This window comes from Notechis scutatus, chromosome 3 (genome assembly GCF_049901735.1).
Source record: "Notechis scutatus isolate UNSWTSFEM ecotype Mainland chromosome 3, rNotScu1.2, whole genome shotgun sequence".
In the NCBI taxonomy this organism is placed as follows: domain Eukaryota; kingdom Metazoa; phylum Chordata; class Lepidosauria; order Squamata; family Elapidae; genus Notechis; species Notechis scutatus.
This window is the reverse complement of record NC_142011.1, coordinates 67,367,583-67,381,602: the sequence shown is the minus strand read 5'-3', so window position 1 is coordinate 67,381,602 and position 14,020 is coordinate 67,367,583. Positions and strand designations below refer to the sequence as shown.

The following is a 14,020-nucleotide window of genomic DNA, read 5'->3' as shown; positions in this document are numbered from 1 at the left end:
GGAGGAAGATGTCCATCGACTCCAAGCAGGACGGGACCGGCGAGATCAACGAGGTCGTAAGTCGGGACCCCAGTGCGCCGGGTGCGGGGGCAGCCACCTTCGATCAGAATGCCGGTTTATCGACGTGATCTGCCGGCATTGCAACAAGAAGGGCCACATTGCCCGAGTCTGCCGACTCAGAAAAACACACAGCCCCCGCCGCCGAGACCCGAGCAACCGGGGGCGAGACGACACCCCCCCAGGACCAGAGACCGCCAAGCCGAAAATCGCTGGAGCCGAGACACCCGGGGGCGACGGAACGGAGAAGGCCGCCAACGAGAGGAAACCCACCAGACGGTCACCATCGGCCACGCCGAAACCACCGATGCCCGGAAGGTCTACGTCGAGGTGAGCATCGAGGGCGAACCATGCCGGATGGAGGTGGACTCCGGGTCCTACCTCTCCATGGTCGCCTGGAGAGAAATCAAGCGGCTGGTGCCAACCATCCAGAAGGGAGGACTGGAGAACCAGAAATTGGTCATCAAGGACTACCAGGGGAACCGAATCCCCGTCATCGGGACCGGGCAGTTCAAGGTGACCTTCAGGGCCGCACCGCAAAGCTTCCCCTGACAATCGTGGACTGGAACCAACCCAGCCTCTTAGGACTCCAATGGTTCGCACCACTTGGCATCGAGGTCACCGGAATAAATCACATCGTGGAAGCCGACTGGGAGCAGCAACTGGCGAAGGACTTCCAAGAAGTATTCGACGGCACCCTAGGCAAGTACCGTGGGCCCCCTATCTCCTTCAGTCTAGACCCCAACATCGCCCCCATACGCCTAAAACCGAGACGGGTGCCTTTCGCACTACGGAAAAAAATAGACGAGCAGCTTGACAAACTCGTCAAACAGGGGGTTTTGCAAACAATCGACCATGCCCGGTGGGAGACCCCAATAGTCACCCCAGTCAAACCAGATGGGTCAGTAAGAATCTGCGGGGACTATAAGGCCACCCTCAATTGCGCCCTGCAACAAAGCGCCTACCCCATCCCAGTAGTGCAACACCTACTTCACTCACTGGGGGGGGGCAAGGTTTTCGCGAAGCTCGACCTGGCACAAGCCTACCAGCAGCTGCCGGTCAACGAAGAAACCGCCGAGGCACAAACAATAGTCACACACCGGGGAGCGTTTCGCTGTAACCGACTCCAGTTTGGAGTCAGCGTGGCCCCGGGAATTTTCCAGAGCCTCATGGAAAGACTACTGCGAGGGATAAAAGGGGTGGTCCCCTATTTCGACGACGTACTAGTGTCGGCAGCCAACCGGGAAGAGCTAGAGGGTCGCCTAAGGGAGGTACTTGCCAAATTCAAGGGGGCCGGGCGAAAAGTGAAGAGAGAGAAATGCCAGCTTTATACAGAGCAAGTCGAGTTCCTGGGGTACCTCCTAGACCGACATGGCATCCACCCGACCGGAAGCAAAATCAAAGCCATCAAGGAAGCCCCCATCCCCAAGAACAAAACAGAGCTGCAGGCATTTTTGGGACTGCTCAATTTTTACAATGTGTTCTTGCCCCAAAAGGCGACCGCGGCGGAGCCTTTGCATAGGCTCCTGGATAAGACGGCCAAATGGACCTGGGGGAAACGGGAGGACACCGCATTCACGAAAACCAAAGACCTGCTCACCTCGGATGCCGTCCTCATACAATACAATGAGACTCTACCCCTCGCCGTCACATGCGACGCCTCACCCTTTGGCGTCGGCGCCGTCCTCAGCCATACACTTCCGGACGGAAAAGAAGCACCCATCGCTTTCTTTTCGAGAACACTCAGCAAACCCGAAAGAAACTACAGCCAGTTAGACAAGGAGGCCCTGGCCATCGTCACAGCAGTAAAGAAGTTCCACGAGTACCTCTACGGTCGCTGATTCACCATCATCACAGACCACAAGCCGTTGCTGGGCATCCTGGCAGGGAACAGGGCCACCCCGAACATCCTATCCCCCAGGATGACAAGGTGGTCCGAATTCCTCGCCGCCTACGACTACCGGCTCACACACAGACCCGGTAAGACGATCACCCATGCAGACGCGCTGAGCCGCTCGCCGCTTCCCGACCTAGACGACGACCCAGCTCCCACAACGACCACCCTCAGCATAGAGACATTGCCCGACCTACCCATAACCGCGTCAGACATTGCCCGAGAGACTAATAAAGACAAGCGTCTGGCGCGGGTATTACATTGGGTAGAGAAAGGGTGGCCGGAGAAGGACAACGATGAAGCATTCAGGACATTCCGAAACCGGCAAACAGAACTGTCCTTACAGAAAGGGTGTTTGTTATGGGGGGACAGGGTGGTCATACCAGAAAAATTACAAGGGAAAGTATTAAAACTTTTGCACGAAGGGCACCCGGGCATCGTACGGACGAAAGCCTTGGCCAGAAGTTACGCTTGGTGGCCAGGCATGGACAAGGAGATTGAGGCTTGGGTAGCCAGGTGCTCACGCTGCCAAGAAACCAGACCAAACCCCCCCACCGCGCCAATACTAGAATGGGAGATCCCCAGGGGGCCATGGTTCAGAATACATATAGACTTCGCCCCACAAGAGGAAACACATTCCTCATCACGGTGGATGCTTACTCCAATTGGCTGGAGGTAAGCAACATGAAAACCACCACAACAGAAGCTGTCACCAAGGTACTCAACAAACTTTTCAAGAACCCACGGCCTCCCGGATGTCATCGTGTCAGACAACGGGCCCCAATTCACCTCGCTGGAATTCGAAAAATTCCTAGCGGAACGGGGCATACGACATGCACTGACAGCGACGGCACATCCGGCGGCCAATGGTAGGGCGGAACGGATGGTTCAATTTACAAAGAAAACCATCCAAAAAATCGAACACGGGGACATACAAGAAAAAATAAATAAAATGCTTCTAATACAACATATAACCCCAAATACAACGACAAACAAAAGCCCGGCAGAATTACTAATGGGTAGGAAACTAAGGTCCCCACTCGACAGACTGCACCCCACATACAACCCGGAAAAAACCCCCAGACTCATCAAGCAAGCACCGGGTTTTTGCACCAGGCGATGCAGTCTATGCAAAGAACCTTACCGGAGACCCACTATGGGTACCGGCGACCATAACCCAACTGACAGGGCCACACTCCTACAGGCTGCAAACAACTGACGGACAATCATGGAAACGCCACATCGATCAGTTAAGATCAAGGGCAAGAAACACAACCGACACGCAAGCAAACACAGACGACCCCATTAACACAAACCAAGAGGGGAGGGAATATACAGGGGGAATAGAAAATAACCAGCAATGCTCACCGGGTAACAGCCAACTCGAAGCCTCGCCAGGAAGAAACAGCCAGGAAAGACCAGGCGGGAGCGGCGAGAGTCGCAGCTCGACCGACCCGGGTAGACCGGGAGGGAGCTGCAACGACAGGCCCGGCAACACCTTCCAGGCGGTTCCATCGGTGAAGCCAAGAGACGCAGAGGCTTCGACCGAACCGGTCGAGAGCCAAACAACAACTAACCTGCGCAGGTCCAGTAGGCAAGTACGAAGCCCCGCCTACCTACGGGACTACGTTACGTAGGACCGAACCAAGAGGGGAGGGGTGTTCTGTACAGTCAATTAACATACTCGTAAACCCCGTGCCGTGATTGGCTAAAGCGCGCGGTGACCGGATTGGTCGAGCGAGCCGCACGGATTGGCCCGTTAAGAATCTCCCGCGATTGGTGGAACCAAGCGTGGGAGATTCAAAGCGGTGCCATTGGCTGCGGCCGCCGCGGCTTGGAAATAAAAAGCCGCCACTTCTCCTTCCCAGTTTAAGCGGTAACCGGAGTACAATAAAGAGCTGAAACCAGTCACTGACTCCGAGCTTCCTTCCTGCGCCGGACACGACATTCCCTAAGCAAGATGTTAAATTTCTAGAGAAGTAGCAGAAGGGAAAGAAAGAACATTGGCATGGAAACCAGGCATGGCTGAACTTCCAAAAGGTGCTAGTGTATTTTAAAACAAACCCAATTTTTCTTCAGAAGGGTTTGGGAAACCTTTCAGTCCTATGCAAAGAGAAATAAAAACTTTGACAGAACTGCCTTGTTGCAGCACAGCAGGCAAAGTCATATTTTCAGGACCTAGTATTCAGTTAGATTGCAAAGCAGTTTTTTTTTTCAGATCTACAGTCTACAAACCTGTTGATATATTGTGTAGATATATTGTAAGGGATATTTTTTTATATACTTCAGATTGCTTTGTCAAGATATATTTACCACAGAACATAAAAGACATAGATAACTGATAAAAGTATGTCATTGGCAGTTTATGAGAAAGACAAATTGTTTTCATATAACTAAGGTATATGGCAAGAACCAGTTTGGTGTAATGGTTAAGGCACCAGGCTAGAAGACTGTGAATGCACAAAACCAACTTTGGGCCTGTCACTCTATCTTTGCCCTAGGAAAGAGGCAATGGCAAACAACTTGCCAAGAAAACTCCAGGAGCAAAATGACTCAAAAATACCAAAAAGCGTTATATTCATATAGTATTTTTTCTAATTATTCCACCTTGGGTTTTCATTTTTAAATTTACCAGGAAAGCAAAAATTAGCAATTTTTCTTTGCATACGTAGAATTTAACGGAATCCCTAAATTTTGAACTGTATAATATTTATCTCTTAAAACATTAACCCAGCTTCTTAGGCTTGTTGTTATATCAGCAAGCACAGCACTCAACAATTTCTGACAGCAGGTTGTCCAACTGTTCCTAGACAGTTTGCGAAAAAACCATCGCCTCCTCTTTGGCTTCTGCTCTGCTGACATCTGTTGCAGAAAGGGAGTTCACCACACCCTTGTGTAGGCATATAAACACTCAAATCCCAGGAGAAAGCTTATTAAAGGGAGGGACCGCAGCCTTTTAAATTCCTAGGCATTTTTTTCTCATTTTCTTTTTTAGTGTGAAGGTCAACAAGAAAAGCAAAAGCCATACTGAAGCCCAGAGAATGAAATATACTACCGCCCTGGGTATAAATAAAGATATTTCTTCCTTGGAAACCAGTTTGTCTTTCAGCTCAGGTCAGGGATGATGTCTTGCTGCAAAGTGCTTGTTTTGCATGCAAGAAACTCCTTTAATATTTAATATTCAAAATTTAAATATTTCAAGATCAGGCTGGAAGAGAAGCTCTGTCAGTCAGACTTGACAGTAGTGATCCAAATAGTTTAAAGATGGTTATCTTGTGCCTGGAGGATCTCATGCAGCCCTCAAAGCTTTCTAACCAATTTGCTGAAAATTCAGTGGTCTGATTTCTATCATAGCCAGACTGCAAACACAGGAAAACTTTTACTTTACTTTACTTTACTTTACTTTACTTTACTTTACTTTACTTTACTTTACTTTACTTTACTTTACTTTACTTTACTTTACTTTACTTTACTTTACTTCACTTCACTTCACTTCACTTCACTTCACTTCACTTCACTTCACCTTTACTTCACCTTTACACTTTACTTTACTTCACTTCACTTCACTTCACTTCACCTCACCTCACCTCACCTCACCTCTACTTTACTTTACTTTACTTTACTTTACTTCACTTCACTTCACTTCACTTCACCTTTACTTTACTTTACTTTTTTACTTTACTTTACTTTACTTCACTTCACTTCACTTCACTTCACTTCACTTCACTTCACTTCACTTTACTTTACTTTACTTTACTTTACTTTACTTTACTTTACTTTACTTTACTTCACTTCACTTCACTTCACTTCACTTCACCTTTACTTTACTTTACTGTCATTGCACCTCATACAACAAAATCAAACACCATCTTCAGTGCACAACATGACCATGACCATGAAAATAAACACACACATCCTTCACCCTCCACACATTGAATCTAAAACTCCTGACAACCCACCAACACTGCACTATACAGCAGAATTCAATACTGCCCTGGGATTTTTTTCAGCCTATTTGTCCTTGTTTTTATTATTCTGTACCATCTTCCAGATGGTAATAGTTCAAAAAAAAAGAGTACAGGTAATTCAAAACAGTAGAGTACAGGTAATGCTCGACTTACAACCATACATTTAATGACCATTTGAAATGACAATGGCATAAAAAAAGTGATGTACAACCAGTCCTCACACTTTGCAGCATCCCCACAGTCAAGGGATCAAAATTCAAGCGCTTGGCAACTGGCATGTAATTACGAGGGTTACAGTGTCCTGTGACTGCCATTTGCAGACTTCCCAGCCATCTCCTGGTAAGCATTGTCACTAAAGCCAGATTGCTTAATAACCAGGTGATTCATTTAACAATTGCAGTGATTCAATTAAGGACCATGGCCAAAAAAAGGTCATAAAATCAGCCATGACTCACTTAACAACTGCCCAGCTTAGCAATGAAAATTCTTGTCTCAGTTGTGATTGTAAGCCAAGGATTACCTATATAGGCTATATACATTATTAGAAACAAGGATACATCTAACATGGTAAGCAAAATCTAGAAAGAAATAGAAAATCCCAGCCCATTTAGTTGTGGCCCTAAAGAAATGCTAAACATGGAACTGGTCACTAAATGGTTGCCCCTCTCCATTTCAGTATGAGGCAACTCCCTATACGTTTTTGTCTATAACCATTTCATAATTGCAGTTTTAATAGTATGCTATAACCAACATTTAGGGGATGCGGTGGCTCAGTGGCTAAGACAGAAAGGTCGGCAGTTCAGCAGTTCGAATCCCTAGCACCGCATAATGGAGTGAGCTCCCATTACTTGTCCCAGCTTCTGCCAACCTAGCAGTTTGAAAGCATGTAAAAATGCAAGTAGAAAAATAGGGAGCACTTTGGTGGGAAGGTAACAGTGTTCCGTGCACCTTCGGCTTTTAGTCAGAGGTAGTATTCAGCAGGTTCTGATTAGTTCTGGAGAACCGGTAGCAGAAATTTTGAGTAGTTCAGAGAACCGGCAAATATCATCTCTGACTGGCCCCACCCGCCCCCATCTATTCTCTGCCTCCCAGGTCCCAGCTGATCGGCTGGGTCTTCTTTTGTTGCCTGCATAGGAGAATGGAACTCAAAAGCAGATTAGTGGGGTAGGAAGGGAATGGGATTTTGCAGTAACCTTCCCCTAGGAGTAGGGAGGGAATGGAGATTTTACAGTATCCTTCCCCTGCCACGCCCACCAAGCCAAACCACGCCCACCAAGCCATGCCCACAGAACTGGTAGTAAAAAATTTGAATCCCACCACTGACCACGGACGCGAGACAACTTTGGGCAGCGCTGGCTGTTTGGCTTTGTAACAGATATGAGCACTGCCCCCCACAGCTGGAAATGACTAGCATGTATGTATGAGGGGAACCTTTACCCTTACCTCAGAATGCACATTCTAAGATGTCCTATAAGTGGGAAGCATGCTTCATCACCAACTCTATTACAAAATAGCAACTATGACATAGAAAGTCAGGCATACAGTGCCCAACAAGAATCCAAAAAATATGTAAATAAAACTCTTTCTTTTTAACAGTGCACTTAATTGTGATCTGTTGCCCTACACATTTATACATGGGCATCATGGAGCTGCAAAAATCCTGATATTGGGAAAAGACTAACTGAACAGTTTGGCTCTCTTTGAAATTTTAGTCAATGTATTCACCGGAAAAAGGCTAAGATCTCAGCCAGGCCCAGGCCTCCCCATCCAATTTTTCTCCTACCTTTCAGGCTGTTTGTCAAATGAATTATGTAAGCTTGCCAAATAACAGTTGTGAAAATGCTTTTGCATTGCACACGCTGTTGATGTTCAGCATCATTGCATGGAGGGAGAAAAAAGATAAGTACAACCCTTTTCAGCCTGGAAATCCCATGGCAAAAAGCCCTGCCTCTTAAAATTATGCAGCCTGTAAAACTGGTCCTGCTGGACAAATAATGTGGTGGGACCATTCAGGAGTATTAATAGCAGTAGCAAATCTCTTAATTTTTGTAAAAAGAAGAGAGGCTTTAAACCAGGGGTCTCCAAACTTGGCAACTTTAAGACTAGCTGGCTGAGGAATTCTGGGAGTTGAAGTCCACAAGTCTTAAAGTTGCCAAGTTTGGGGACCCCTGTTTTAAATTGTCTTATTTAAACCATTTAACAACTACAAACTCTTAACAACTTTATAAAGAAACAAATTGTGAATTCCTGCCATTGACTTTACTTGTCAGAAACCACCTGTGAAGATTACAAATAGTGATCCCATGACTGTTGCATCAGGGGTCACACACCTGAATTGTAATAATGTAACCACAGCACAGGTGGTATTCTGCAGGTTCTGACCAGTTCTGGAGAATCTGTAGCGGAAATTTTGCGTAGTTCGGAGAACCGGCAAATACCATCTCTGACTGGCCCCGCCCGCCCCCATCTATTCTCTGCCTCCCAAGTCGCAGCTGATCTTCCAAGTCGCAGCGGGTCTTCTTTTGTTGCCCTGCACAGGAGGACAGAGCTGGAAAGCACGTTAGTGGGATGGGGAGGGAATGGGATTTGCAGTAAACTTCCCCCAGGAGTGGGGTGGGAATGGAGATTTTACAGTATCCTTCCCCTGTAGCGCCCACCAAGCCACACCCACCAAGCCACGCCCACAGAACCAGTAGTAAAAGAAAATTGAATCCCACCCCTGGACTACAGGGGTGCTGGGACAGGTCATGAAGAAGCGGTCATAATTTTCTTTTTATAACTTTGAACGGTCACTCAACAAGAAGTCTGTAAGCAAGGTATACAGTAGTCTTTGACTTATGATTGGCCATTTAGTGACCATTTGAAATTATAACAGACCTTACAAAGGCTACTTAGGACCCATTCTTGAAGTCATGATTGCTGCCCCTCCTCTGGGGTCACGTAATTGCATTTTGGGCAAGCGGTTCACATTTATGACTGGTTGGTGTGACCTATGGTTATGTGACTGCATTTTGTGACCTTTTTTGTCAATTTCCAGCGTTTCTTGCCAGTTTCTACCAAAAAAGCTCATTTGGAAAAATGGATTTGCTTAATGACTATGGTGACTCGCTTTACAACCATAGTAGAAACAGTCACAAAATTGAGCCCAGTCAAGTGGTAGCTTTACTCAGGGGTGAACTGCTGGGGCTTCGGAGAACCCCAACTCACTTAAGACCCACTCCTGGGTGGCCCTGCCCACCCCTTTCCACCCAGGAGTCCCTACGCAGCCCATTTGGATGCAGGTAAGTGCAGAGCGCACACGGAGGCTCAGGGAGGGCCTCCCGAAAGTTCGGGAAGGCCAGAAACGGGCCCATTTCTGGCTTCTAGAGAGCCTTCACAGCCTGGGGAGGCCATTTTCGCCCTCCCAGAGGCTTGAGGAAAGCCTCCGGAGCGCAGGGAAGGCAAAAACACACACACCTCCCACCATGGTGCAGGAGGCTAACTAGGCCACATCCACCATGGCCACGCCCACCCAGCAACCAGGCAGAGAACCCGTTGCTAAGATTTTTGAAGCCCACCCGTCTTTACTTACAAATGCAAATGACTTACAATCAAAATTCCTGGCTCCATTGTGGTCATAAGTCAAGGACTACCTATGTATGCAGTATATTTTATTTTTCTGCCACATTCAGATTTATTTACCTTTATTGTTTTTACAAATAATTCAAGGCAGCAAACATATCCAAAACACCTTCTTCCTCCTATTTTCCCCACAACAACAACCCTAGGAGGGGAATTGGGCTGAGAAAGAGTGACTGACCCAAAGTCACCCAGGTGAGTTTTCATGGCTAAGGCAGGACTGGAACTCAGGCTGTCTTGCTTTAACTCTTCCTGAGAAGAGAAAAGAGAGTAATGACAAACCTGTCAGCTTCAATATCATAACAGCAAGTAGATTGGCAAATCATCATTAAAATATTATTGTTTGGGTCTGTTTGACTAAAACAGGCTGTCTCGCTGTAAATTCACCTCTGGAGGTAAAGCATGTGCTTGCTGGTATATGCCAGAGAGGTTTCTGGGAATTAAGCTCTGCTCCAAAACTATTCCAGTTATTCCTATGACTCAGCTGCTGAAATCTTTTTGTGGTCACATGGTGGAGTGCTGAGTCAGTCTCTGTTGGAGCAGCAGTGGATATAGATAGGAAAGAGATATCTCATTAGAGAAAAAAGCTGCTTTCTCTTATTCTTGTATTAAAATAATCTCTGGTTTAAGATCGGAGTTGTTGTTGTTTTTTTAGGGGAAAAAATGTCTACAGGTATGAAAGTAGACAGTTAAGCCATTAGAAAGTCTGGAGAGATTCTCAGTCATTCAGGTCATGGTTGTCCCAAAGGTTTTAGCTATACAGTCTATAAAGCTATAAAGACTTTTAGCTGTACAATTTGGGATTAACACCAGTGATGGGATTCAAATTTTTTTACTACCGGTTCTATGGGCATGGCTTGGTGGGTGTGGCAGGGAAAGGATACTGTAAAATCTCCAGTCAGAGGTGGGATTTGCCAGTTCTCCAAACTACTCAAAATTTCCGCTACCAGTTCTCCAGAACTGGTCAGAACCTGCTGAATACCATCTCTGATTAACACTCTTTGAATGCTGTAGGAGTATGAATGGGTTTCCAGAGAGAAATTGCAGACTTCAGGAACAAGGTGCATTACTCAGGTGACAAAGATAAACCTCCAAGTGCTTCAACAACCCTCTATAACAGGCGTGTCAAACTCGCGTTGTCATGTGATGTATCATGACTTTATCCCCCTTCGCTAAACCGGGCGTGGGCATGGCCAGCACGTGACGCATCCAGCCCATGGGCTGGGAGTTTGACAGCCCTGCTCTAAAAGGATGCAGATTACCAGCTGTCTGCAAGGAATAGAAACCCTTCCATTCCCCACTATCCTATCAGAACTGAAGGAGCTTCTTGGATGAGAAGCGAAATGTCTTCAAAAGAAAAAAAAAAAAACAAGAAAGTCCAGTTGCCTCCTGAAAAATTATTTGGGTTAATTTCCAGAAGAAAAATCAACTTACAGCCACAATTGAGCCAAACGTTTATGTTGCTAAGTGAGAAATTTGTTAAGTGAATTTTGCCCCCTTTTATGACTTCTCTCACCACGTTTGTGAAGTGAATCACTGCAATTGTTAAATTAGCAACACGGCTGTTAAGTGAATATGGCTTCCCCACTGACTTTGCTTGTCGGAAGGTCGCACAAAAGATATCACATGACCCTGGGACATTGCAACCATCATAAATGTGAATCAGTTGTCCAGCCTCCAAATGTAAACCATGTGACCATGGGGAGGCTGCAATGGTCACAAGTGTGAAAAACAGTCATAAGTCACTTTTTTCAGGGACGTAACTTTGAACGGTCACTAGGTGAACAGTTGTAAGTTAAAGATTACTTGAATTTCTAGTAGGGTCAGAGGTGGTATTTGCCGGTTCTCCGAACTACTCAAAATTTCTGCTACCGGTTCTCCAAAACTGGTCAGAACCTGCTGAATACCACCTCTGAGCTGGCTGCAAGAAACAATTGGTTTAAAAATAGAACTTAAGTCTGAAATGTTCTTACTAGGGATAATTAGAGGTGATTACAAGAAAGATATGGAATATATAATAATACACATATTGACAGTAGCTAGAATAACATATGCCCAAAATTGGAAATCAGAGAATAGTCCCATGGATGATATGATTATAAAAAAAATTATGGATTGTGCAGAAATGAATAAACTTACAACAGAATTACAGGAGAAGGAAGAAAAATTGTATGTTTGGTTAGATAACAGGAACAAAAGATTATGCAAATATAAATGTAAATTATATATGTGTGTGTGTGTGTGTAAATGAATACAGAAAAGTCAATGCCACAAATTACTGCAAAAATTGTGTAACATTTAATAAAATTTATAAAATTTATTTTAAAAAATTGGATGCTTGGCAGTTGACTCATGTTTATGACTGTTGCAGTGTCCTGGGGTCATGTAATCACCTTCTGCGACCTCAAAGTCAATCGGGAAGCCAGATTCACTTAAAAACCATGCTACTAACTTAACTGCAAGTGATTCACTTAACAACTGTATCAAGAAAGGTCATAAAATGGGGCAAAATCATTCCACAAATGTCTCTTAGCAACAGAAATGTTGGGCTCAGTTGTGGTCATAAATCGAGGACTACATTTATGGCTTGATCAACAAATAAGGGTTAAATAGCCTGATTTAATGTTAGGTGTAAATGGCATTAATTTTGTTCAAAACTGCTGAGTAACACAGAATGGAGATTTGCCATATGTTATTCAAACATTAACTACATAGATTCTGCTCTTTGTGTAACTACAAAAGGATTATTTATGAATTCAAATGACATTAATTATCAAAGCAGCCAGAATATTTCTGGGTTACCTATGCTAAACAGGCTGTAGAAGTGGGGGGGGAGGGCTATTATCTAAACTTCTTTTTTTTAAGATTGCATATAAATACAATTAAAAAATGATGGTATTTATTTCAAGCGCTCTGGAATATTAAAACAAACCACAAGGCACTGGAAAATTTGTGATGTGTGAAACTGCTTGGGAAAATTAGGGGATTTCCATCCCTTCCTGCTTGGAAAGAAAAAAAAAGTAACATAGCTTTAGAGGAGGGGAAAATAGTCCTCGAAAAGCAAAGTATTTCAAACTCCCTTAAAGGGGCGGTCTCTCATTATGAAGGCCATTGACAAACGGAGGAAGAAAACCGGCGCTGTTATGGAAATGTTAACCCTGCTTTCATTTTAAATAAGGCAGTTAATGAATGCAGTTCGGTTACTGCAAGAAAACACAGAGAGAGAGAGAGAGAGAGAGAGAGAGAGAGAGGAGGGGAGTTGTGTAGTTCTTTCGGAAAGAAGAAAACTCCAAGGTGGGAAAACAAAACGGGTAGGCGTTCAGCCTGCATGTAAACACGAGTCGACAAGCGTGACAAAACTCAGAAGGAGACGGAAGAGGGGGGGCAAGCATATGCTGTTTGGCGGCTAGATCCTGGGTTAGGTGTCTTGCCCGTCTCAGTGGCAGATCCCAGTATTTGCCCAGAGCCTCTTCGCCTCCTATTCCGGTCTCGCCCAGACGAGCACAACGGCGCTGGGGTTCCCACGTGGGGCTGCTCTATTAGCGTACCTGCAGTCGATCCGAGGAAGGCGCTCAATTAATTGTTAGACTCGAACTGGCGAGTTATTTCTTTCTGACTTAAGAGGTCTTCCCGGCAGAGCTGACTGAGCAGGACTGAAATCTGGCCGTGGGAAGCACAAACGGCTGAGCTTCAGAATATCAGAGTTGGAAAGGGCCTTGGAGGGCATCTATTCCTTGCTCAAGCAGACCCTATACCAGGGCTGGGCATCTATGACAATTTTTACGGCCTGTGGATGATAGATTAGATGGATGGATGGATGAGATGGATGGATGAGATAGATAGACAGATACGGAGGTAAGTAGGTACTGTAGGTGGGTGGGTGGATGGATGGATGGATGGATATACAGACAGACAGACAGACAGACAGACGAAAAAGATTTCTTTTTTAATTTTAGAGGAAGTATCCTTCCAGTGAGATCCGAGCTCAAGTTTTCTCAATTGCACTTGAAAACCAAACATTAGCTAGTTAGATCAAGCTTCTCCTTAACTCAGGGCTCTCCCACCTTGCCAACTTTTAAGACTTCTGGACTCCAACTCCCAGAATTCCTCAGCCAACACTGCACAATAGAGTAACATCTTGCTCTCTCTTGCTCAGAAGTGAAGCCAAGAACTCTATCTATCTATCTATCTATCTATCTATCTATCTATCTATCTATCTATCTATCTATCTATCTATCTATCTATCTATCTATCTATCTACCTACCTACCTACCTACCTACCTACCTCACAGCATTGGAACTTCTTGGCTTCACTTCTGAGCAATAGAAAGCAAGATGTTACTGTGCTGTTGCTGACTGAGGAATTCTGGGAGTTGAAGTCCACAAGTCTTAAAAGTTGTCAAGGTTGGAGAGACCCAGTTAAGGAGAAGCTTGACCTTGCTAATGTTGGGTTCTGAAGTGCAGCTGAGAAAACTTGAGTGAT

At 45.3% G+C, this 14,020-nt stretch overlaps 1 protein-coding gene across 2 annotated transcripts in view; it reads right to left on the bottom strand.

Annotated features, from left to right (window-relative positions):
- The window catches only part of FGGY (FGGY carbohydrate kinase domain containing), a 195,827-nt gene extending 182,669 nt beyond the window's left edge, over positions 1-13,158 (bottom strand). The window contains exon 1 of one of the 2 annotated variants that reach the window (XM_087960356.1): positions 13,086-13,158. Coding sequence is in view for 1 of the 2 variants with exons in the window: in XM_087960354.1 (XP_087816480.1) it covers positions 7,703-7,770 (68 nt within the window). In the remaining variant the exon portion in view is untranslated. Of the gene's footprint in view, positions 1-7,702; positions 7,802-13,085 lie in introns of those variants that run through there. The other variant, XM_087960354.1, reaches the window with a different exon arrangement.
- Positions 13,159-14,020: the final 862 nt, after the last annotated feature.